The sequence below is a fragment of the Salmo trutta genome, unplaced genomic scaffold (assembly GCF_901001165.1).
Source record: "Salmo trutta unplaced genomic scaffold, fSalTru1.1, whole genome shotgun sequence".
Taxonomy (NCBI): Eukaryota; Metazoa; Chordata; class Actinopteri; order Salmoniformes; family Salmonidae; genus Salmo; species Salmo trutta.
This window is the reverse complement of record NW_021823423.1, coordinates 387,417-414,164: the sequence shown is the minus strand read 5'-3', so window position 1 is coordinate 414,164 and position 26,748 is coordinate 387,417. Positions and strand designations below refer to the sequence as shown.

Here is a 26,748-nt window from a genome sequence, read left to right as displayed (position 1 = left end):
ACCTAAACTGCAAAATGCTTACTCATTCATAAATATCTCACCATGTACAGTATGTAATCCTCTGACCTGTCTATAACCTGCGACCTCTGATCTTGTAGAGATGGAGTTTGACCTTGACAAGGCCCTGGAAGATGTTCCTATCCACACAGAGGACCCTCCTGCACCTTCCCCTGCTCCTACCCTCTCTAGGTTAGAGAAGAGACCGTCAGGGGCCATGGGAGAACTGCCCTCAGACGAGGCCAAGAAGCTGCAGCACTTCACCAAACTACGGCCTCGCAGGAACAAGAAGATGCAGTCCAGTAAGATACCGGTGAGTATCACCACTGTGAGTTACTGGTGGGATAATGAGCAGAACAGCACAGTCCATAAGGTAGATGCCAACTATTTAGTTCTAACAAGAACCCCAGAGTGAGAACCTTTGGCGTGAGTATGGTGTTTATTTTAGAACAAAGTTTTACTCTTGTTCTCAAACACACAACTAGCCCTTTCTTACTTTATAAAGTAGTTTATCTGTCATGTGTTATAACAACCCTGTATTGTCTTGGTGTTATAACAACCCTGTAGTGGTATGGTGTTATAACAACCCTGTGTTGTCATGGTGTTATAACAACCCTGTATTGTCATGGTGTTATAACAACCCTGTATTGTCTTGGTGTTATAACAACCCTGTAGTGGTATGGTGTAATAACAACCCTGTATTGTCATGGTGTTATAACAACCCTGTAGTGGTATGGTGTAATAACAACCCTGTATTGTCATGGTGTTATAACAACCCTGTAGTGGTATTGTGTTATAACAACCCTGTATTTTTACTTCACAGCAAATCAGCAGCACTACGTCTCAGGACGGAGAGCAGAACGGCCTGCATGGAAGGGTTGATGAGGGGGTGGACGAGTTCTTCTCCAAGAAAGTCACCAAGATGGACTCGAAGTAAGTGTTACGACTCATCACTATGAAAAATTACTTGTCCTCTTGCTCTTTCAGACATGTTTATATTGAAAAGGTTAACTCTCTCTCCGTCTCTCTCTCCCACTCCCCTCTCTCTCCGTCTCTCACTCCTCTCTTTCGCTCTCCCTCTCTCTCTCACTCCCCCCTCTCTTCTTCCCCCTCCTTCCCCCTCTCAGACGTTCCCTAAAGACTTCAGACTCCCAGGATGGGGAGAAGAAGAAGAGTAAAGGAGGTTTCCTCAACCTCATCAAGTCTCGCACCTCCAAGTCTTCAGACAAAGACAAGTCAGAGAAGAACCAGTCTACCCCAGCTCCAGCCCAAACCCCAGCTCCAGTAACCACCGTCCCCGAGGGGCCTTCCTCCCCGAAGGCCTCCCTGAAGAGCCAAGCTCCAGAACCACCAACCAAGGTCAAGGAGGCCAAGACCCAGCCCACCCATCCCAGCCAGCTCACCCAACCCCTGGACTGCAGCAGCAGCTCAGACCGGTCTGAGGAGCTCCGGACCCCAGACTCTATGGATGAGGTGTCAGATGGGGACAGTAAGGGTAGTCCCCAGGGGGGGAGGCGCTACGGGGTGCAGGTTATGGGGACTGGACTCCTGGCGGAGATGAAGGCCAAGCAGGAGAGACGGACCTTCGGATCACATAAGGTCAGTACTGGTGAATCAAAAGTAATATATTACTGTAACTACATCTGTCTGTCCTGGTGAATCAAAAGTAATATATTACTGTAACTACATCTGTCTGTACTTGTGAATCAAAAGTAATATATTACTGTAACTACATCTGTCTGTGCTGGTGAATCAGAAGTAATATATTACTGTAACTGTCTGTACTGGTTTATATACTGAACAAAAATATAAATGCAACATGCAACAATTTCAACTATTTTACTGAGTTACAGTTCATATAAGGGAATCAGTCCATTGAATTAAATGAATTAGGCCCTAATCTGTTGAAGCACCTTTGGCAATGATTACAGCCTCAAGTCTTCTTGGGTATGACACTACAAGCTTGGCACACCTGCATTTGGGGAGTTTCTCCCATTCTTCTCTGCAAATCCTCTCAAGCTCTGTCAGGTTGGATGGGGAGCGTTGCTGCACAGCTATTTTCAGCAGGTTTTCATCAAGGATCTCTCTGTACTTTGCTCTGTTCATCTTTCCGTCGATCCTGACTAGTCTCCCAGTCCCTGTCTCTGAAAAACATCCCCACAGCATGATGCTGCCATCACCATGCTTCACCGTAGGGATGGTGCCAGGTTTCCTCTAGACGTGACGCTTGGCATTCAGGCCAAAGAGTTCAATCTTGGTTTCATCAGACCAGAGAATATTGTTTCTCATGGTCTGAGAATCCTTTAGGTGCCTTTTGGCAAAGTCCAAGCAGGCTGTCATGTGCCATCTGTTGGCGGGATCATGGTGCTGGGCTGTATGGCTGGACCTAAGCCCAGTCACTCTGTTACACTACAGCACCACCTGCTGCTGGAAATAAATACAGCACAACACGTGTTGTATGCTAAGAGCTAGCTGGGACGCTAAGTAGATAGGAGACAGTAACGTCCACAGTATTAGTAGGTTGATCTATAGTAGATGCTGTGACTGAACCCAGGGTTGTCTGTCTGTCTCCCCCAGGACCAGTATGACCAGTCGTCCAGTCCAGACAGCAGTGGCAGCGGTGAGTTCATCTCTACTGGCTTGTTTATGTTTACAGAGTGGGAATCACATGACGTGGGAGACTATATTTCCTGGACCACAGATGTGTATTGATTCACCCTGACTGCCTTTATTTAGACTGTCAAATTGAAGCTGATCTTGGACATGAACTCATGCATGTGTTTGCATGTGACCGTGACTGAAGGTAATGAAGTTTGCACAGTTAGTGACTGAACGAGAAGACTCGTTTTGTGAATGATTTGTGTGACTTGTTGCCTTCTGTGTGTCCCGTGAATGGCCGTGTGTGCCCAACTATATAGCCTCACTACTGTTATTTTATTGTTGCTCCTTAATTATTTGTTATTTATCTATTTTTTTAATTTTATTTATAAATTTTTTTACTTCAGTTTATTTCAGTGAATACTTTCTTAACACTTATTTGTTCTTAAAACTGCGTTGTTGGTTAAGGGCTTGTCAGTCAGCATTTCACTGTAAGGTCCACCTACACCTGTTGTATTCGGCGCATGTGATAATTACCATTTTGATTTGATAATGTGTGTGAGCAGTGAAGGGCCAGCCTATCCCAACAGAGAGCAGGTCTCCAGGTGGCTCCAAGGCAGAGGGGGTGGTGCTGGTCGGCTCCCCAGAGAAGAGCCCTCGTGGTGGGGAGGCCAAACCAGAGACGGTCCCTAGGAACCGCATTACCTCCAGTTCCAGTCCTAAGCCCCCTCTTCAGGGCACCAAGCCAGCCCTCGCTGCCCGACCCTCCATCCTTCAGAAGCCGCGCACCAGCAGTAGCAGGAGCATAGGTAGGCCTGTAATATGGAGCAACGAGATGTACTGGATATTGTTATATCCTTCCATTAGTATGGATAACAGCCAGGAGAATTGGTAGACAGAGCATAACATTTGGTCCACCAGCCACTGGCAGGTAGATAAAAACATCTACCAGCCAAAATGTTTTTATTTCATTTAAAATTACACTAACAAAACAGACACAAAAAGAGATGAGCATTCTTTGTAATGCTTCTTAAATAGCACACGTGTTACTAGTAAGAAGTAACTAATGTGGTTTATTGAATTGTTATTTTTTCCCCTTTAAGGGCGGGCGGTTACCGTGGCAGCGTGAAGTCAGTCATGTTAGTGCCTGTGAGATTGAGTCTGACTAGTAGAAGCGTTGTCTTCTCTTCTCTAGCTGTTGAAACACAGAAAAACAACATGGCTGGAGGGAATGGGTCACGTGCACCAGCTCTTCACCCCAGCCAGGCAGTGTTGCAGAGCGAAGTGGAAAAGGCTATATAGGATTTGTAGTTCTTTGACTTTGTGCAATTAATTTACCAGCTATGAAACAAAATGGCCCTAAATACTTTGAAAACAGCTACTGCAGCATTTATTTGACTATAAATGTGATCATACTTGGCTCTTTTTATTCCCAAATGCACTGTGGAGCCAACCACCCTCCACAGTGGCTGGTGAGACAGACTCATGTTTGGCAGGTGGTGTGTGGTAACTTCAGGCCCTGTTGGTAGAGTATGGAGCGTTTACATAACACAGATTGATACTGTATTTTTGTTTTATTCCTGTGGTATAGTGAACAGCCAGGAGCATAGATACAGATAAACAAAATATATATACATTTTATTCCTATGGTATGGCGGACAGGAGCATAGATACAGTATAAGGTATTTACACATCCGAACGTGGCTGGAGACAACAAAGCTGAATAAATGAGGTCATTTCTGATCACTAGGAGCAGCAAGCAGTGGCCTTATCACTTTAGAGTATGGAGATTCCCCACCTGCCAGGACCATAGACTGGGTGTGGACTTACTCCCTGAGGGGGGATACTGGGACACTATCTAGCCCCTGGATGTTAAAGATCTACAACTATCTAGCCCCTGGATGTTAAAGATCTACAACTATCTAGTCCCTGGATGTTAAAGCTGTTATAGATCTAGCACTATCTAGCCCCTGGATGTTAAATATCTAGAACTATCTAGCCCCTGGATGTTAAAGATCTACAACTATCTAGTCCCTGGATGTTAAAGCTGTTATAGATCTAGCACTATCTAGCCCCTGGATGTTAAAGATCTACAACTATATCTAGCCCCTGGATGTTAAAGATCTAGAACTATATCTAGCCCCTGGATGTTAAAGATCTACAACTATCTAGCCCCTGGATGTAAAGATCTACAACTATCTAGTCCCTGGATGTTAAAGCTGTTATAGATCTAGCACTATCTAGCCCCTGGATGTTAAATATCTAGAACTATCTAGCTCCTGGATGTTAAAGATCTACAACTATCTAGCCCCTGGATGTAAAGATCTACAACTATCTAGCCCCTGGATGTTAAAGATCTACAACTATCTAGCCCCTGGATGTAAAGATCTACAACTATCTAGCCCCTGGATGTTAAGATCTACAACTATCTAGCCCCTGGATGTTAAAGATCTACAACTATCTAGCCCCTGGATGTTAAAGATCTACAACTATCTAGCCCCTGGATGTTAAAGATCTACAACTATCTAGCCCCTGGATGTTAAAGATCTACAACTATCTAGCCCCTGGATGTTAAAGATCTACAACTATCTAGTCCCTGGATGTTAAAGATCTACAACTATCTAGCCCCTGGATGTTAAAGATCTACAACTATCTAGCCCCTGGATGTTAAAGATCTACAACTATCTAGCCCCTGGATGTTAAAGATCTACAACTATCTAGCCCCTGGATGTTAAAGATCTACAACTATCTAGCCCCTGGATGTTAAAGATCTACAACTATCTAGCCCCTGGATGTTAAAGATCTACAACTATCTAGCCCCTGGATTTTAAAGATCTACAACTATCTAGCCACTGGATGTTAAAGCTGTTAAAGATCTAGAACTATCTAGCCCCTGGATGTTAAAGATGTTAAAGATCTAGAACTATCTAGCCCCTGGATGTTAAATATCTAGAACTATCTAGCCCCTGGATGTTAAAGCTGTTAAATATCTAGAACTATCTAGCCCCTGGATGTTAAATATCTAGAACTATCTAGCCCCTGGATTTTAAAGCTGTTAAAGATCTAGAACTATCTAGCCCCTGGATGTTAAAGCTGTTAAAGATCTAGAACTATCTAGCCCCTGGATGTTAAAGCTGTTAAAGATCTAGAACTATCTAGCCCCTGGATGTTAAAGCTGTTAAAGGTCTAGAACTATCTAACCCCTGGATGTTAAATCTGTTAAAATATCTAGTGATAGTGTAATAGTAATATTCTGGGGCCTGAGGCTGGACACCTTCTGCCTTTCAATAGACCACAGATCTTCACCTGGGATGCCAACTAATCTGGCTTCCTGTCGCAGTCATCAACTACGTAAACAACAATAAATGACATATCTTAACCTGGACATTTGACACACACCTGTCCTGGTTTTGGGACAATAGAAACCTTGATGTAGTTCTGATACTGTTTCTCTTTCTGTCTGCCAGATGAGGTCTGTGACTCCCCTGGAGGGAATGTCTCCCCCAAGGGGGCAATGCTGCCTTACAGCCTGAAGAGGGTCCCCTTGGACAAGGACAAGGAGGGACAGGGCAGTCCTCTACTGGGGGGCACGGGGAGCAACAGAAACCCCTCTGCTCAGGCAGGTAGGTTACCTTTACCCATCCAGGTAGGAACAGACCTAGTCACGCACTATCATACTTCCAGGTGTCCTTCATCACTTTGCGGTTGAGGAAGCCTGGAAGGAGAGGCTATTTAGCCCTAAAGCGCAGGCCTCTGTTTCCCTCAAACTGTATCTGTTCTCAGTAGAGAGAGAGATGTCTGACAGCAGAATAGATTATCCTTACTGCATTGAAAAAATGCACAATCACAATTACAGCTAAATCTTAACTCTTTTTTTGCTAAGTTTGCCGTTCCATCTTATTCCAAGTGAATAGTCTCATAAAATGTAATTTTGGACGTAGCCTTTGTCTTGTAGATAGATATCATTAATTCTTCATAGATTACTGTTTTCCTCATAGATAGATAGACTAGGATTTATCTCTGTGGTTTTCCTTATAGATAGATAGGCTAGGATTTATCTCTGTGGTTTTTCTCATAGATAGATAGGCTAGGATTTATCTCTGTGGTTTTTCTCATAGATAGATAAACTAGGATTTATCTCTGTGGTTTTCCTCATAGATAGATAGGCTAGGATTTATCTCTGTGGTTTTCCTCATAGATAGATAGGCTAGGATTTATCTCTGTGGTTTTTCTCATAGATAGATAGGCTAGGATTTATCTCTGTGGTTTTTCTCATAGATAGATAGGCTAGGATTTATCTCTGTGGTTTTTCTCATAGATAGATAGGCTAGGATTTATCTCTGTGGTTTTTCTCACTAGCACTGGCCAACATTATTATCCAATCTACTACACCAGCTGTAATTAAGCTTCTCTATCTCATTTAGTATTATCTTCATGTATTAGTGTTGTCTCTCTAGAACAGTGGTTCCCAAACTTTTTATAGTCCCGTACCCCTTCAAACGTTCAACCTCCAGCTGCGTACCTCCTCTAAGCACCAGGGTCAGCGCACTCTCAAATGTTGTTTTTTGCCATCATTGTAAGCCTGCCACACACACACACACACACACACACACACACACACACACACACACACACACACACACTATACGATACATTTATTAAACATAAGAATGAGTGTGAGTTTGTCACAACCCGGCTCGTGGGAAGTGACAAAGAGCTCTTATAGGACCAGGGCAGAAATAATAATATAATAATAATCAATCATTTTCCTCTTTATTTAACCATCTTACATATAAAACCTTATTTGTTAATTGAAAATGGAGAATAACTCACCACAGGTTAATCAGAAGGATGTGCTTGACAGGATGCACATAACTGCAGTGTTGGTTTGGATGAGGCTCTCTAGTTCAGATATCGGTAAGTGGACTGGAGGCAGGGCATGAAAGGGATAACGAATCCAGTTGTTTGTGTCGACCGCTTCGGGAAAGTACCTGAGTAATTTGCGCACCCAGCTCACTCAGGTGCTTCCCTATTTCTCATTTGACATTGTCTGTAAGCTTGAGTTCAATTGCACACAAAAAATCATACAATGATGGAAAGACCTGTATGTTGTCCTTGTTAATGCAGACAGAGAAGAGCTCACACTTCTTAATCAGAGCCTCAATTTTGTCCCGCACATTGAATATAGTTGTGGAGAGTCCCTGTAATCCTACATTCAGATCATTCAGGCGAGACAAAACATCACCCAGATAGGCCAGTCGTGTGAGAAACTCCTCATCATGCCAGCAGTCAGACAAGTGAACATTTTGGTCAGTAAAGAACTTTAAGCTCGTCTCTCAAATCAAAGAAACGTGTCAATACTTTGCCCCTTGATAACCAGCGCTGTCTGTATGTTGTAAAAGTGTTACATGGTCACTGCCCATATCATTGCATAATGCAGAAAATACACTACACAGTCTACTACATACTCTATAACACACTCTACTACACTATACTACACTCTACTACACACTCTACTACAGTCTACTACACACTCTACTACACACTCTACTACACACTCTACTACACACTCTACTACACACTATACCACACTCTACTACAGTCTACTACATACTCTATAACACACTCTACTACACACTCTACTACACTATACTACACCCTACTACACACTCTACTACAGTCTACTACACACTCTACTACACACTCTACTACACACTCTACTACACACTCTACTACACTATAACACACTCTACTACAGTCTACTACATACTCTATAACACACTCTACTACACACTCTACTACACTCTATAACACAGTTATTACACAGTCTACTACACACTCTACTACACACTCTACTACACACTCTACTACACACTCTACTACACTCTACTACACACTACTACACACTCTACTACACTCTACTACACTCTACTACACTATACTACATTCTACTACATACTCTATAACACACTCTACTACACACTATACTACACTCTACTACACACTCTACTACACACTCTACTACACTCTACTACACACTCTACTACACACTCTACTACACTCTACTACACTCTACTACACTCTACTACACACTCTACTACAGTCTACTACACACTCTACTACACTCTACTACACTCTACTACACACTCTACTACAGTCTACTACAGTCTACTACACACTCTACTACACACTCTACTACACTCTACTACACACTCTACTACACACTCTACTACACACTCTACTACACACTCTACTACACACTACTACACACTCTACTACACTCTACTACTCACTCTATAACACACTCTATAACAGTCTACTACACACTTTACTACACTATAACACAGTTATTACACACTCTATAACACACTCTACTACACTATAACACAGTTATTACACACTCTACTACACGCTCTACTACACACCCTACTACACACCCTACTACACACTCTACTACACACTCTACTACACACTCTATAACACAGTCTACTACACGCTCTACTACACGCTCTACTACACACTCTACTACACAGTCTACTACACGCTCTACTACACGCTCTACTACACACTCTATTGCACACCAACATTACTCCTATGAACAGTCACTGAGGGCACCACAGACCACACTTCACCCCCAGTGCTAGTGAGGAGATTTAAATCATGTTCTATGGATCAAGATTGAATCTATCGATAGGTTATCGATGTTATTGATATGTTATCGACAGGTTATCTATGTCATTGATATGTCATTGATATGTCATTGATATGTCATTGATATGTCATTTATAGCTTATTGATAGCTTATTGATAGGTTATTTATAGCTTATTGATAGCTTATTGATAGGTTATTGATAGCTTATTGATAGCTTATTGATAGCTTATTGATATGTTATTGATCTGTTATTGATAGGTTATTGATAGGCTACTCATTCTTTAAAAACTCCATCAAAAAGAACCACACATTACCTACTTGTATTCTATTTGTAGCAGCCCAGATGTGCTGAAAGACAAATTAGAATGAATTACTATGCCCCAATGGGATTGGCCCTGTGGCTAATTGAATGGCTAATTGATCAACGAGCACTAAAGCCCAGCCTCCCTCCCTCCACCCTCTCCCTAGCAAATGTTCCAACAGAAGACGCTAGTGTGTTTGATTCTGATCAGGAAGCTGACAGGCCAATCTCAGAGCCCGACACGCCTGCCAATCACCTACCAGCACCGAACAGGAAGTGGGCGAGCACAAGAGCAGGAAGTCCCTCCCCTTTAATGGTTAGAAGGAGTTCTCCCTTTCCCTCCTCCTCTCTCACTTGTATCTTTCATGATCTCTCATCTTGTCCCGTAGTTCAGGTCAGTCTGCAGTGAGATTCATTATTGGAGCTTCTGGATGTGATTTGATTGATAGTGATGACTTATAATTGAAGGAAGCTTACCAAAATGAATCTACCATACCGCCTACTGATCTTTCTCCAACGGGCACCTGAGGCAGGAAGTTACCCAGGCTTCTCTAGGCTTCACATACGTTCATATTTTTAGAACATGTCTTCATGCCAGTTGGTGCCAGTTGGAAAATGTGCTTGCTTTTCTTTAGAAAATGTGTTGGATTGATTCATCTTTCACAAGTTACTGTCTAGAAGTGTTATTTTGACTCATTTTTAGCACTGATGAGGTAGAGATGGAGATTAAAACAGAAATGAAACAATTTGTTTTCAGATAAGATTGTTTTTGGCGCCCTCTGCTGTTCATTCTCCTAACCAGACCCTGTCCTCTGCTGTTCATTCTCCTAACCAGACCCTGTCCTCTGCTGTTCATTCTCCTAACCAGACCCTGTCCTCTGCTGTTCATTCTCCTAACCAGACCCTGTCCTCTGCTGTTCATTCTCCTAACCAGACCCTGTCCTCTGCTGTTCATTCTCCTAACCAGACCCTGTCCTCTGCTGTTCATTCTCCTAACCAGACCCTGTCCTCTGCTGTTCATTCTCCTAACCAGACCCTGTCCTCTGCTGTTCATTCTCCTAACCAGACCCTGTCCTCTGCTGTTCATTCTCCTAACCAGACCCTGTCCTCTGCTGTTCATTCTCCTAACCAGACCCTGTCCTCTGCTGTTCATTCTCCTAACCAGACCCTGTCCTCTGCTGTTCATTCTCCTAACCAGACCCTGTCCTCTGCTGTTCATTCTCCTAACCAGACCCTGTTCCTCTGCTGTTCATTCTCCTAACCAGACCCTGTCCTCTGCTGTTCATTCTCCTAACCAGACCCTGTTCCTCTGCTGTTCATTCTCCTAACCAGACCCTGTCCTCTGCTGTTCATTCTCCTAACCAGACCCTGTTCCTCTGCTGTTCATTCTCCTAACCAGACCCTGTCCTCTGCTGTTCATTCTCCTAACCAGACCCTGTCCTCTGCTGTTCATTCTCCTAACCAGACCCTGACCTCTGCTGTTCATTCTCCTAACCAGACCCTGTCCTCTGCTGTTCATTCTCCTAACCAGACCCTGTCCTCTGCTGTTCATTCTCCTAACCAGACCCTGTCCTCTGCTGTTCATTCTCCTAACCAGACCCTGTTCCTCTGCTGTTCATTCTCCTAACCAGACCCTGTCCTCTGCTGTTCATTCTCCTAACCAGACCCTGTTCCTCTGCTGTTCATTCTCCTAACCAGACCCTGTCCTCTGCTGTTCATTCTCCTAACCAGACCCTGTCCTCTGCTGTTCATTCTCCTAACCAGACCCTGTCCTCTGCTGTTCATTCTCCTAACCAGACCCTGTCCTCTGCTGTTCATTCTCCTAACCAGACCCTGTCCTCTGCTGTTCATTCTCCTAACCAGACCCTGTCCTCTGCTGTTCATTCTCCTAACCAGACCCTGTCCTCTGCTGTTCATTCTCCTAACCAGACCCTGTCCTCTGCTGTTCATTCTCCTAACCAGACCCTGTCCTCTGCTGTTCATTCTCCTAACCAGACCCTGTCCTCTGCTGTTCATTCTCCTAACCAGACCCTGTCCTCTGCTGTTCATTCTCCTAACCAGACCCTGTCCTCTTCTCCTCAGCAGTGAAACCAGGCTCAGTGTCAGACCCTGCCAAACACCAGAGCCCCCACCGCCACAACTCTGAGGACAACGGCTCCAAACCCAAGGACCAAACCCCCAACCCTGACAGAGACAAGGGACCGGGGAGAAAGTCTTCCCAATCTGGAGAAGAGGCCGACAAAGACTTTATTTTTATATGAGAAACTAAACTCTCAATGAATGACAGGTGCATGGTACCTGCCTGTCATCTCAATATATCTGATATCAGGAATCAGAAAGCAAAGACCCTATGTCTAAAGAAGACTGTCGGGCAGAGTAACCCCTGTGAAGTGTTTCACTTTGATAGTACACTTTCACTAATCTCAGTAATACCAAGATAAATACGGCTAAAGCACTGTTATGATGATGCACTGTTGTGTGTTAAGTCACTGTGGAAAATAAACAGCACCTTTTCTGAAGGGGGAAGGAGAGGGACATCCCTTTACATGACTCCGATATCTCATGGCTTGGACATGTGTGTACTATGTCATCATGGTTTGGACATGTGTGGACTATGTCATCATGGTTTGGCCATGTGTGGACTATGTCATCATGGTTTGGACATGTGTGTACTATGTCATCATGGTGTGGACTATGTCATCATGGTTTGGACATGTGTGGACTATGTCATCATGGTTTGGACATGTGTGGACTATGTCATCATGGTTTGGAAATGTGTGTACTATGTCATCATGGTTTGGACATGTGTGTACTATGTCATCATGGTTTGGACATGTGTGTACTATGTCATCATGGTTTGGACGTGTGTGTACTATGTCATCATGGTTTGGACGTGTGTGTACTATGTCATCATGGTTTGGACATGTGTGTACTATGTCATCATGGTTTGGCCATGTGTGTACTATGTCATCATGGTTTGGACATGTGTGTACTATGTCATCATAGCTTTGTGTGTCGGTCATCCCCTGTGCTTGTATTGGGAACTGAACTGGTGTACTGTCAGGCCAGTAAAAGCTAGCCTGGAATCCACACTGAATATGGCACTGTTTCACTATTCAGATTGGTATCCATGCTAAGTGAAAGCTGGACATGGATGGAACTCCAGCTCAAGGCTTTTCTGCAGTCGTGGTCAATTGGCTACTAATTCAGGACCTGACTGCTTCATGTGGACAGACGGACGTTTTCAAACCTGTCCAGCAATTCAGGAAGTAAACTGAAATTCCATTTCCATTTCTCTTCACTGCTTTTCAATCAGAAAAATGTTTAATTGGAATTTGGCTTAGTTTCTGGATTGACTGGAATTGAAATGGAATTGACCCCAACCCTGCTGTCCAGTCAGTCAGGGCCAGACAACTAGAGGTCATGTCCTGGCCTCGGCACCTTTTGGTCTTTCAATCGGTCTTCGTTTGCTGCCTCGCCGCCAGTAGTTTATTTTCTTCATCATGGCTTGGCCTGAAGGATTGGCTTACTGAGTCAGAACATAGTGATGTCACGGACTGAGTTGAATGCTGTGAATACATCACATTCCATGAACCTGTCCACCTGGGCCATGTTCAGTAGGCAGAAAACGGAACAAAACTGACTGAAACAGGGAGGTAAATTACCTGAACTTGTCCAATAAGAAACACTTGTTTTAGTTTATTACGCTCTCTACTGAACTAGGACCCTGAGGGGTATTCTACGAAGCAGGTAGCAAGGTAACTTTGGTAAACTATGAGTTCAACTCGGGATAACAGGTCAAAGCGGCTCACCTTTTAGCCAGGTGAATTTCTATGGCAACGAATCCTCCAGAACGAACCCGCTCCGGGGAAGGCTAACTCCACTTCCCTTGAATCAAATGATCAATCAAATCAGATTCCCTCACTCTCGCAAAGACTGCGTCATCCCCTTCATTTGAGGAAGACGACTGATTTGAAATATATAAAAAATTCTGTGTTAAAATATATAACATTTCACATTTAGTAATGACAGAATGCATTCTAAACTTCACCCACAGTAGCACTTCTGTATGATTCATAATATTTTATTGATAGGAGTGGGGGGGGGGGGGGGGGCTGTGGTTGTTGTACATTGATAAACACACCAAAGACGGCACTAATGATAAGTAATAAAATAAAGACAAATTAATGATAAGTAATAAAATAAAGACGCCACTTCTAAAAGCCAATTTCACACCACAGCTGCTGAATTTCCAAAATAACTTTTCTTTTCTCTTGATTTCTGCACCAATGAAAATGTTGCACTGAGTCGCCCATGGATTGACGTTTCAGCATTGTCACAATGAAGAGTTCGCCGTTCGACTAGCCATGTGCAGTTACAAGCCTTCTAGAGTTAGCGGCAGGCGTACAAGCAATATCCACCGTCGTTAGGTACACATGAAGCCTGAACTGGGATGTGAAGCTAACTGAAGCTGGTTAGCTTTAGAAGACCCTGAGTAGATCTAGCATGCTTCGTAGGATGACCCCTCTGGTTAACTGTGTTGGTTGGTTTGCATTTCTCTGTCTTGTATTTTATTCTTTCTGTTTGGGGATAAAGAGCAGCTGTCTGTCTTCTGTTTGGTTCTATGAAACAATAAAACCATGGAACGACGTGTTAAAATAATCAGTAAGAGTTCAATAAGAGAGGGAGTCCATCTCTCAGACAGGCAGAGGGATTACTGCTGAAATGGTGTGTCTGATATGCATGTGTGATGTACTGTATGTGTAGTATAATACTGTATGTTAAGTTACATACATGTAATATAATACTGTATGTTAAGTTACATACATGTAATATAATACTGTATGTTAAGTTACATACATGTAATGTAATACTGTATGTTAAGTTACATACATGTAATATAATGCTGTATGTTAGGTTACATGTATTACAATACTGTATGTTAAGTTACATACATGTAATATAATACTGTATGTTAAGTTACATACATGTAATGTAATACTGTATGTTAAGTTACATACATGTAATATAATACTGTATGTTAAGTTACATACATGTAATATAATACTGTATGTTAAGTTACATACATGTAATATAATACTGTATGTTAGGTTACATGTATTACAATACTGTATGTTAAGTTACATACATGTAATATAATACTGTATGTTAGGTTACATGTATTACAATACTGTATGTTAAGTTACATACATGTAATATAATACTGTATGTTAAGATACATACATGTATTATAATACTGTATGTTAAGATACATGTAATATATCCACACACGTATGTGTACACATCCTATACTACTATGGTACTACTAAGCACACTACTAAAATAGGTTTATATAATTATGTAATTTATTGAAATAAAAACAGTGGTCGGTTATGTGTTTATCCCTTTTCTTGTCCTTATTGTAAATGTACATTGTGTTAATACTGAGGAAATCAATTTGGCGATTTCATTGTTTTCTTCTTATTCTCTAAACAATGAATTAGTTGGATTATTTTATTTTTATGTCAAGAAACAAACAGAAACATTGATATATTTGCCTGATCATTTCTGAAAAGCAAAAAAAAAGGAAAGTTAATTGAACAAAGAAATTGCCTCCATGTTGTTATGCTGTATGCTTTATTTTGTTACGGACAACACTCCTTAACATGTTTCACTAAATCACACATGTCCTTCCTTATGTGAATATTTATACCAATTAAAATAATTGTACAGATTGAACACGTCTAAATGAGATTTGTACAGATCTTTGATGACACATTGATCGTTGAATCAGTGTTGAATGAATGGGGTTACATTACTTTAAGCTTCTTCTATGTGCTCTGCCTGTTGACACGGATGCCAAGTCTAGCAAGCCGATGCTGGCATCCTTCCTCTGCATTACCGTGATGCAGCACTATAGAGGTCCCATACATTGCGGTTCTCATCGTCTCGGAGTGAACCCTGAGAAGTCTCTCTCCAGCCATCTGCTCTTCTTTTGTTTGAGCTTGTTGTGGCTTCTCATTCTGTCTTCTTTCCAAATGTGCTCACAGTCTCCAGGAAACTCATGAAAGTGGGAGCGGTTGTCCTCCATTCTTCTTAAAGCTTGTCCCAACTCAGGTCTCTGAGAGCAGAAGGAGTGGTCTGTCACAGCAAGGAGTTCAATTCAAATGGCTTGACATGCTTTGGAACTTATTTGGTGACCTCAGGAGCCAGACTGGGGTGACCAGGGAGCCAGACTGGGGTGACCAGGGGAGCCAGACTGGGGTGACCAGGGGAGCCAGACTGGGGTGACCAGGGGAGCCAGACTGGGGTGACCAGGGGAGCCAGACTGGGGTGACCAGGGGAGCCAGACTGGGGTGACCAGGGGAGTCAGACTGGGGTGACCAGGGGGAGTCAGACTGGGGTGACCAGGGGGAGTCAGACTGGGGTGACCAGGGGGAGCCAGACTGGGGTGACCAGGGGGAGCCAGACTGGGGTGACCGGGGGAGTCAGACTGGGGTGACCGGGGGAGTCAGACTGGGGTGACCGGGGGAGTCAGACTGGGGTGACCGGGGGAGCCAGACTGGGGTGACCGGGGGAGCCAGACTGGGGTGACCGGGGGAGCCAGACTGGGGTGACCGGGGGAGCCAGACTGGGGTGACCGGGGGAGCCAGACTGGGGTGACCGGGGGAGCCAGACTGGGGTGACCGGGGGAGCCAGACTGGGGACGTCCATCACAGCCTTTGGTAGCATGTGGAATCGTCCTAGTACAACCTTCTCCATTGGGACCAGTAACTAAATTCTCGGACCAGTAACTAACTTCTCCATTGGGACCAGTAACTAACCTCTCCATTGGGACCAGTAACTAACCTCTCCATTGGGACCAGTAACAAGCTTCTCCATTGGGACCAGTAACTAGCTTCTCCATTGGGACCAGTAACTAACTTCTCCATTGGGACCAGTAACTAACTTCTCCATTGGGACCAGTAACAAGCTTCTCCATTGGGACCAGTAACTAACTTCTCCATTGGGACCAGTAACTAACTTCTCCATTGGGACCAGTAACTAACTTCTCCATTGGGACCAGTAACTAACTTCTCCATTGGGACCAGTAACTAACTTCTCCATTGGGACCAGTAACTAACTTCTCCATTGGGACCAGTAACAAGCTTCTCCATTGGGACCAGTAACTAACTTCTCCATTGGGACCAGTAACTAACTTCTCCATTGGGACCAGTAACTAACTTCTCCATTGGGACCAGTAACTAACTTTCCATTGGGACCAGTAACAAACTTCTCCATTGGGACCAGTAACTAACTTCTCCATTGGGACCAGTAACAAACTTCTCCATTGGGACCAGTAACTAACTTCTCCATTGGGACCAGTAACTAACTTCTCCATTGGGACCAGTAACAAACTTCTCCATTGGGACCAGTAACAAACTTCTCCATTGGGACCAGTAACTAACTTCTCCATTGGGACCAGTAACGATGCGAGTATTATGTGATGTTTTCAGTCTGCACCTAGAAGAATGGGAGGGAACCACGTCATGAGGTTAATAGTGATTGTCATGGCAGACATTGGCTGAATATAACGTTTTAATATCTTCGGCTGTGAGTGATGGGGGAAAGAAAAGGCCTCTAAGACAGTTACTTGAATAATTCAATGGATGTTTTGTTTACAAAGTTTATTACTTTTTTATTCCAAATTGTATTCACTCCCACTAAGGCCAACTTTGAATAGTTGATGTGCAAGGCTTGCTGTGTGCAGTAGCCTGGGGACGAGGTTATGCTGCATTCATAAATGGGAAGGTGGACATTTCCAGTTGTGAAGTAGTCAATACGAGTTGGATGTATTCACATGCAGAGGTCCCGGGTTGGAGCCAGGTATGTGCCAAATCGGGGTAAAGTGGTACTCCCTAAGCAAGCAGCGTGACGTCCTCTAAAGTGGTGCCTTGACCCGGATCTACAGCGCACTGCCGGGGTCGCTGTTTAGTAAGTTTGAGGGGTGAATGTAGCACTTGGAGTTTATTTTAGATTTTTACAGGGACAGTGAACGTTAATCAACGTTTCAGTAAAAGTGACAGTTTTAGCCAGCCGGCTAATTTTCAACCGCAGTCTCTGGGCAGGTTATTAAAAACAATTACAATAACAATCCAGACAAACAATGAGCAGTGAGCACTTGCAGAGCAAGATAGGACAGGCAACAGTAAGACAGACAGGCAGACAAACATGCAGACAGACAGATGCGGACAGACAGACCTATAGACAGGCAGGCAGAGCAATAGAACAACAAGTAAAAGCAACAAACACCTCACAAGCTGCAGACAACTGATAACATGGAAAGCTACAATACACAGCTAAGTTTTATTCTTGATCTGAAAATGTGGTCGGAGGCGCCGTATGGATGGTGTGACGCAATTGAGGTGCCTCCAGAAGCACGCAGAGGCCAAATGGAGCTCTGTACCGCATCGTGACCGGTAGAGAATGGAGCTCTGTACCGCATCGTGACCGGTAGAGAATGGAGCTCTGTACCGCATCGTGACCGGTAGAGAATGGAGCTCTGTACCGCATCGTGACCGGTAGAGAATGGAGCTCTGTACCGCATCGTGACCGGTAGAGAATGGAGCTCTGTACCGCATCGTGACCGGTAGAGAATGGAGCTCTGTACCGCATCGTGACCGGTAGAGAACGGAGCTCTGTACCGCATCGTGACCGGTAGAGGCGCTTGAGGGAGGATAGTTACATGTAAACTCAGCAAAAAAAGAAACGGCCCTTTTTCAGGACCCTGTCTTTGAAAGATAATTCGTAAAATTCCAAATAATTTCACAGATCTTCATTGTAAAGGGTTTAAACACTGTTTCCCATGCTTGTTCAATGAACCATAAACAATTAATGAACATGCACCTGTGGAACGGTCGTTAAGACACTAACAGGTTACAGACGGTAGGCAATTAAGGTCACAGTTATGAAAACAAGACACTAAAGAGGCCTTTCTACTGACTCTGAAAAACACCAAAAGAAAGATGCCCAGGGTCCCTGCTCATCTGTGTGAACGTGCCTTAGGCATGCTGCAAGGAGGCATGAGGACTGCAGATGTGGCCAGGGCAATAAATTGCAATGTCCGTACTGTGAGGCACCTAAGACGGCGCTACAGGGAGACATGACGGACAGCTGATTGTCCTCGCAGTGGCAGACCACGTGTAACAACACCTGCACAGGATCGGTACATCCGAACATCACACCTGCGGGACAGGTACAGGACGGCAACAACAACTGCCCGAGTTACACCAGGAACGCACAATCCCGCCATCAGTGCTCAGACTGTCCGCAATAGGCTGAGAGAGGCTGGACTGAGGGCTTGTAGGCCTGTTGTAAGGCAAGTCCTCAGCAGACATCACCAGCAACAACGTCGCCTATGGGCACAAAACCACCGTCGCTGAACCAGACAGGACTGGCAAAAAGTGCTCTTCACTGACGAGTCGCGGTTTTGTCTCACCAGGGGTGATGGTCAGATTCGCGTTTATCGTCGAAGGAATGAGCGTTACACTGAGGCCTGTACTCTGGAGCGGGATCGATTTGGAGGTGGAGGGTCCGTCATGGTCTGGGGCGGTGTGTCACAGCATCATCGGACTGAGCTTGTTGTCATTGCAGGCAATCTCAACGCTGTGCGTTACGGGGAAGACATTCTCCTCCCTCATGTGGTATCCTTCCTGCAGGCTCATCCTGACATGACGCTCCAGCATGACAATGCCACCAGCCATACTGCTCGTTCTGAGCGTGATTTCCTGCAAGACAGGAATGTCAGTGTTCTGCCATGGCCAGTGAAGAGCCCGGATCTCAATCCCATTGAGCACGTCTGGGACCTGTTGGATCGGAGGGTGAGGGCTAGGGCCATTCCCCCCAGAAATGTCCGGGAACTTGCAGGTGCCTTGGTGGAAGAGTGGGGTAACATCTCACAGCAAGAACTGGCAAATCTGGTGCAGTCCATGAGGAGGAGATGCACTGCAGTACTTAATGCAGCTGGTGGCCACGACTGTTACATTTGACATTTTGACCCCCCCCCCCCCACATATCTGTGGAACTTGTTCAGTTTATGTCTCAGTTGTTGAATCTTGTTATGTTCATACAAATATTTACACATGTTAAGTTTGCTGTAAATAAACACAGTTGACAGTGAGAGGACGTTTCTTTTTTTGCTTTTTATGTATTTGTGAAGCAGAGGTCCCGGGTTCGAGCCAGGTATGTGCCGCATGGGGATGAAGTGGTACACGCTAAGCAATCAGCGTGACGTCCTTTATACACGATCTTCCCCACTAGTAATTACCAGGTGAAGTGCTTTTTTCCCAGCCGTATGTGCTAAATACAACCTTTCAACTTAGTTATGAATGTCGGGTTTGTGTTGAATATAGGCAGATCAGTAGCACATCTAGCCACTAGATGGCGGCATAATTATGAGATAAAGCCGAGCCATCTCACTGGGCATAGACGTCCGTTCAACATTATTCCACGATGTAATTCAACCAGTGTGATCCCAGCGGGATGGGAGAACTCTTGTCTGCATTCTGCGTTTGATAGAATACAGGCCTGTAATTCAACTAGAATAAAACACTGAAATATGTTACTGTGAAACTGTAATCACAGTACAAGTGTGTATTGTACTGCGATAGGATAAAGTAATCCTTCTAACCCCCCCCCAAAAAAAAAATATATATAAAAACAAATATAGATGTACTATTGTAAAGTGGTTGTTCCACTGGATATCATAAGGTGAATGCACCAATTTGTAAGTCGCTCTGGATAAGAGCGTCTGCTAAATGACGTAAATGTCTTGATTTAGTGCTTTTTAAAATGCAAGCTGAGAATTAATTCAGCCAGCCACTCCAAAAATCTGCCAGTGAGAAATGAAATCTCGTAAACTATTAAAAATCGTAAACCATCTCTGGTATGATATGCATAACTTTGACAGACCAGTTTCAGGAGGAAAGCATTTGTGTGACTAGTCTCATCTCCTTTATTGCTACAGTCAACAGAAGCATGTATTTAGACAGTTAGACCAATGCGGTTTCTGCGTGATGATACATTTACATGACACTTGAACATTCTGTGGCAGCCATGTTAGTTCCCCATTAACTTTACATGTGGAATATTAAAACAATGCTATGTAACCGAATGTCTAGAATTAGAACAATATTCAACATTCTAAAAGTTGACCAAACTCTCGAATGTCTCTGCAGTCGAAATGCGTTCGGCCCTCCTGTATTCTATTCATTCCTCCTGTATTCTATTCATTCTACACCGCGTCATGGTGAAGTCAGATTATTCCATATAAGGAGGTGGGGTTTGGAGAATTGATCGGGCCACGTCAAGAAAAGCAGCCAAACGTCATACTGAACTAGTGCAGAGTAGACTCGACAAGGATACAGTGACAGTAGGCTGTCAACTGAACTATCATAAACCCTATTAAGAGATATCATTTACACTCCTGTGTATTACAATGGACTGCGCTTTTGAGCACTTGGATGCTGTTGGTTTTCTGGAGATTTGGCAACGCTTTGATGCAGACGGTGACAATTATGAATATTATAACCTAACCATGCGAGCTATGGTTTGATAACTTGATATATGTTATTTTTGATGCAATAAAAACCATGTTATTTATGTAAAGAAAACGTTTAAAATGTATTCTAAAACGTATGAGAGAGTATTTTAAATGTTGATAATGATTCTCCAGATAATGGTCACATCGAGGGGAAGGAGTTGGATCACTTCTTCCGTCACATGATGACGAAATTAGGTCCGGAGGTAAGTACATATATTTTTCCCTCTTATCTTTTAACTATTTTATTAGCAGCCTAATAACGCGCAACAAATTTGAAGCGCAGCAGGGGCACTTTGTCTATTTGCGAGTTACTGCCAGAAACGAGTGTGCCCCCTTATAAATGACGCATAACAGATACATTATTATTATAAATATCCTCTTCTAAATATGGCTCACTGTTCCTCGGAAGTGTTATCGGTCTCTATTACAGAGAGCCTACAATGTGTTAAAGGCGCTTCCTCTTGTTTACGGTAAGTGGTGTGCCACTGTTGCCTCTATGGGAGATTACCAACAACATGGTATTTTTGTGTTAAGTATTTACAGTCGATCAATGTACCTCTTGGTCTAGGTGAGTGAATAAAACGATTCGATGGCAGGCTACTGATGATTGACAAGTAAACACAACTATGGGTTGATACAGGAAAACAGCCAGTACTTTTCCCATGTAATTGTGCAGCAAAGGGCAGCGTATCTTTAGTTATAGCTCTGTCCAAACAAAGGCTCCACCTTTTAGTGTGTTTGTCTTTTTCCTGAGTGGGTTAAGCTGCTGTCCAGATGGGCTCAAGGATAACATTAGGATGCTACAGGCATCAGCAAACGCAATTAGGGAGTGCGTCCCAATTGGCACCCTGTTCCCTATATAGTGCACTACTTTTGACCAAAGCCCTATGGAACCCTGTTCCCTATATAGTGCACTACTTTTGACCAAAGCCCTATGGAACCCTGTTCCCTATATAGTGCACTACTTTTGACCAAAGCCAATAGGGCACCCTGTCCCCTATACAGTGAACTACTTTTGACCAGAGCCAATAGGGTGCCATTTGGGACGTATAGTTGATGTTCTGGCCTACTTCCCAGTGGGTGGTTAGAGAGAGGCCATGTTCAGCACTGAGAATGGGTTCTGTGATGGGGATGTTGTTGTTTAATGGTTCCTGCGGATGTGTAGAAAACTAAATATTGTTGTGATATTGTTAAAATACATTAAACTGACCACCACTTGGTAGTCTTAAGACCAATAACATCTGTGCTCAGTTTTCATCTCATTGTCTATCATATAAACAGGAAGTATTGACATTATTAAAGTCTGAAAGGACAAATCTGGAGAAGTTTTTGGTTTCCTAGAAGATTATAATCACTTGCCTAAAAAAATGTAAATTAGCTATTTACATGCAGAAGTGAAATATATTTCCTGCCTTTCACTTACACATACGAGAGGAATCAGAAAGATCAGCACTGGAATTCTTTATATTTTGGTTGTGATCATCAATTACGTTCTCAGAGCTCAACTTGCCCGACTGCAATACATTCCATAAATTGTCTGTATTTCACTTTGCTTTCAGTCTTGCACTAAAGATCGTCCTGTCCCTGCCCTTAAACCACGGACACACTACTTGGTCAATATGTTCACTTACATTGGACATCATTATGCTTAAGATCAACAGCTGATAAGGAACATAATACTATTGACAACAGACTCAGGTCTCTGTATTATGAGAAGCTCCTGGCACCTACATGTCTGGGACAGGTCATTTATTGACAACAGACTCATGTCTCTGTATTATGAGAAGCTCCTGGCACCTACATGTCTGGGACAGGTCATTTATTGACAACAGACTCAGGTCTCTGTATTATGAGAAGCTCCTGGCACCTACATGTCTGGGACAGGTCATTTATTGAGAACAGACTCAGGTCTCTGTATTATGAGAAGCTCCTGGCACCTACATGTCTGGGACAGGTCATTTATTGAGAACAGACTCAGGTCTCTGTATTATGAGAAGCTCCTGGCACCTACATGTCTGGGACAGGTCATTTATTGAGAACAGACTCAGGTCTCTGTATTATGAGAAGCTCCTGGCACCTACATGTCTGGGACAGGTCATTTATTGAGAACAGACTCAGGTCTCTGTATTATGAGAAGCTCCTGGCACCTACATGTCTGGGACATGTCATTTATTTGTGTTTGTTCCTGCTTTCACTGTATGTACACAGCTAATTAGTTATGAAGTGTATCTCTAGTGAAGTAATATTTGATATATATCCGTATTATATATACCTTACATACAACCCGTAATAAGACTATGAAATGAATATGATCAAAGTCTATCAAAACTGGTATCTGTCTCCATAAAGAGGATTATGGTTGAGTTACAGTAACAGGCCATCAAGAAAGGTATGAGAATGGAGAACTAAAGGAAAGTAGATTTATATACATTGTAATACAAACGATTCACTTAAGCTTAAATTACAATACATTATTATAGGCATGATGAGAGAGAAGTCATAGCCTGAAAAAGCCATGCCCCAAGAGGCCATGGGAAGGAGAGAGAAGTCATAGCCTGAAAAAGCCATGCCCCAAGAGGCCATGGGAAGGAGAGAGAAGTCATAGCCTGAAAAAGCCATGCCCCAAGAGGCCATGGGAAGGAGAGAGAAGTCATAGCCTGAAAAAGCCATGCCCCAAGAGGCCATGGGAAGGAGAGAGAAGTCATAGCCTGAAAAAGCCATGCCCCAAGAGGCCATGGGAAGGAGAGAGAAGTCATAGCCTGAAAAAGCCATGCCCCAAGAGGCCATGGGAAGGAGAGAGAAAGAGAGAGAGTATTACCACAGCAGGTCAGGAACACAAAGAGAAAGACAGAATGAATCACTCCTTTATAACACCTGAGTTGTTTGGGTTCCAAATGTGAGTTGTTGACCAATAGGATTACTTTAAAAGTGACCTTCCAATCAGAAGACAACAGAAGCTCTGCTTGACAGAGATGTGACAGAATGGGGATTGGGGAGATAATGCAGCATTCCTAAGACAACACACAGGAAGTCATAGCAGACAGTGTAGAGAGTCAGTTCAGGGAGGAAGCATCATTGATCATCGGATATATTACATTTCCACCAGAGAAGAGAGACATGTGGGTACCAGTAAGCACATCTGGTCAGAGGAGAGAGAGGGAGGGGGAGTCATAGTGACTGTGGTAACTGTTATTCTGGTCTCTCTCTCCGTGCAGGATAAAGTAACAGAGGAGAGAGAGGGAGGGGGGGGGGAGTCATAGTGACTGTGGTAACTGTTATTCTGGTCTCTCTCTCCGTGCAGGATAAAGTAACAGAGGAGAGAGAGGGGGGGGGGAGTCATAGTGACTGTGGTAACTGTTATCCTGGTCTCTCTCTCCGTGCAGGATAAAGTAACAGAGGAGAGAGAGGGAGGGGGAGTCATAGTAACTGTGGTAACTGTTATTCTGGTCTCTCTCTCCGTGCAGGATAAAGTAACAGAGGAGAGAGAGGGAGGCGGGAGGGGGAGTCATAGTAACTGTGGTAACTGTTATTCTGGTCTCTCTCTCCGTGCAGGATAAAGTAACAGAGGAGAGAGAGGGAGGGGGAGGGGAGTCATAGTGACTGTGGTAACTGTTATTCTGGTCTCTCTCTCCGTGCAGGATAAAGTAACAGAGGAGAGAGAGGGAGGGGGAGGGGAGTCATAGTGACTGTGGTAACTGTTATTCTGGTCTCTCTCTCCGTGCAGGATAAAGTAACAGAGGAGAGAGAGGGAGAGGGAGGGGAGTCATAGTGACTGTGGTAACTGTTATTCTGGTCTCTCTCTCCGTGCAGGATAAAGTAACAGAGGAGAGAGAGGGAGGGGGGAGGGGGGGAGTCATAGTGACTGTGGTAACTGTTATTCTGGTCTCTCTCTCCGTGCAGGATAAAGTAACAGAGGAGAGAGAGGGAGGGGGGGGGGGGAGTCATAGTGACTGTGGTAACTGTTATTCTGGTCTCTCTCTCCGTGCAGGATAAAGTAACAGAGGAGAGAGAGGGAGGGGGGGAGTCATAGTGACTGTGGTAACTGTTATTCTGGTCTCTCTCTCCGTGCAGGATAAAGTAACAGAGGAGAGAGAGGGAGGGGGGGGGGGAGTCATAGTGACTGTGGTAACTGTTATTCTGGTCTCTCTCTCCGTGCAGGATAAAGTAACAGAGGAGAGAGGGGGGGGGGGAGTCATAGTGACTGTGGTAACTGTTATCCTGGTCTCTCTCTCCGTGCAGGATAAAGTAACAGAGGAGAGAGAGGGAGGGGGAGTCATAGTAACTGTGGTAACTGTTATTCTGGTCTCTCTCTCCGTGCAGGATAAAGTAACAGAGGAGAGAGAGGGAGGGGGGGAGGGGGAGTCATAGTAACTGTGGTAACTGTTATTCTGGTCTCTCTCTCCGTGCAGGATAAAGTAACAGAGGAGAGAGAGGGAGGGGGAGGGGAGTCATAGTGACTGTGGTAACTGTTATTCTGGTCTCTCTCTCCGTGCAGGATAAAGTAACAGAGGAGAGAGAGGGAGGGGGAGGGGAGTCATAGTGACTGTGGTAACTGTTATTCTGGTCTCTCTCTCCGTGCAGGATAAAGTAACAGAGGAGAGAGAGGGAGAGGGAGGGGAGTCATAGTGACTGTGGTAACTGTTATTCTGGTCTCTCTCTCCGTGCAGGATAAAGTAACAGAGGAGAGAGAGGGAGGGGGGAGGGGGGGAGTCATAGTGACTGTGGTAACTGTTATTCTGGTCTCTCTCTCCGTGCAGGATAAAGTAACAGAGGAGAGAGAGGGAGGGGGGGGGGAGTCATAGTGACTGTGGTAACTGTTATTCTGGTCTCTCTCTCCGTGCAGGATAAAGTAACAGAGGAGAGAGAGGGAGGGGGGGAGTCATAGTGACTGTGGTAACTGTTATTCTGGTCTCTCTCTCCGTGCAGGATAAAGTAACAGAGGAGAGAGAGGGAGGGGGGAGGGGGGGAGTCATAGTGACTGTGGTAACTGTTATTCTGGTCTCTCTCTCCGTGCAGGATAAAGTAACAGAGGAGAGAGAGGGAGGGGGGAGGGGGGAGTCATAGTGACTGTGGTAACTGTTATTCTGGTCTCTCTCTCCGTGCAGGATAAAGTAACAGAGGAGAGAGAGGGAGGGGGGGAGTCATAGTGACTGTGGTAACTGTTATTCTGGTCTCTCTCTCCGTGCAGGATAAAGTAACAGAGGAGAGAGAGGGAGGGGGGAGGGGGGGAGTCATAGTGACTGTGGTAACTGTTATTCTGGTCTCTCTCTCCGTGCAGGATAAAGTAACAGAGGAGAGAGAGGGAGGGGGGAGGGGGGAGTCATAGTGACTGTGGTAACTGTTATTCTGGTCTCTCTCTCCGTGCAGGATAAAGTAACAGAGGAGAGGGTCGAGAGACTGAAGCAGAGGTTCATGTCAGCCTATGATGTCACCGCAGACGGACGCCTGCAGATCCAGGAGGTAACGTCAACAGATGGATAGGGAACCCTATAGCTATAACAATCTGAGATACAGATGGAAAGGGAAACCTATAGCTTTAACAACCTGAGATACAGATGGATAGGGAAACCTATAGCTATAACAATCTGAGATACAGATGGATAGGAACCCTATAGCTAT

General features: G+C 44.2%; 2 protein-coding genes across 6 annotated transcripts in view; both read left to right on the top strand.

Annotated features, from left to right (window-relative positions):
- LOC115190923 (F-actin-uncapping protein LRRC16A) overlaps window positions 1–13,177 on the top strand; it is a 132,377-nt gene extending 119,200 nt beyond the window's left edge. For 3 of the 4 annotated variants that reach the window (XM_029748955.1, XM_029748956.1, XM_029748957.1), the window contains 7 exons: window positions 99–310; window positions 821–930; window positions 1,125–1,596; window positions 2,575–2,617; window positions 3,162–3,404; window positions 6,063–6,218; window positions 11,631–13,177. In XM_029748955.1, the coding sequence (XP_029604815.1) occupies window positions 99–310; window positions 821–930; window positions 1,125–1,596; window positions 2,575–2,617; window positions 3,162–3,404; window positions 6,063–6,218; window positions 11,631–11,809 (1,415 nt within the window). In that variant the 3' untranslated portion in view covers window positions 11,810–13,177. Of the gene's footprint in view, window positions 1–98; window positions 311–820; window positions 931–1,124; window positions 1,597–2,574; window positions 2,618–3,161; window positions 3,405–6,062; window positions 6,219–9,715; window positions 9,865–11,630 lie in introns of all 4 variants that reach the window. The other variant, XM_029748958.1, reaches the window with a different exon arrangement.
- A 7,749-nt stretch (window positions 13,178–20,926) lies between these two features.
- The window catches only part of LOC115190900 (secretagogin-like), a 22,378-nt gene continuing 16,556 nt past the window's right edge, over window positions 20,927–26,748 (top strand). Inside the window, exons 1-3 of one of the 2 annotated variants that reach the window (XM_029748928.1) lie at window positions 20,927–21,094; window positions 21,262–21,332; window positions 26,497–26,589. In XM_029748928.1, coding sequence (XP_029604788.1) covers window positions 21,025–21,094; window positions 21,262–21,332; window positions 26,497–26,589 — 234 coding nt within the window. In that variant the 5' untranslated portion in view covers window positions 20,927–21,024. The remainder of the gene's footprint in view (window positions 21,095–21,261; window positions 21,333–26,496; window positions 26,590–26,748) is intronic. The other variant, XM_029748927.1, reaches the window with a different exon arrangement.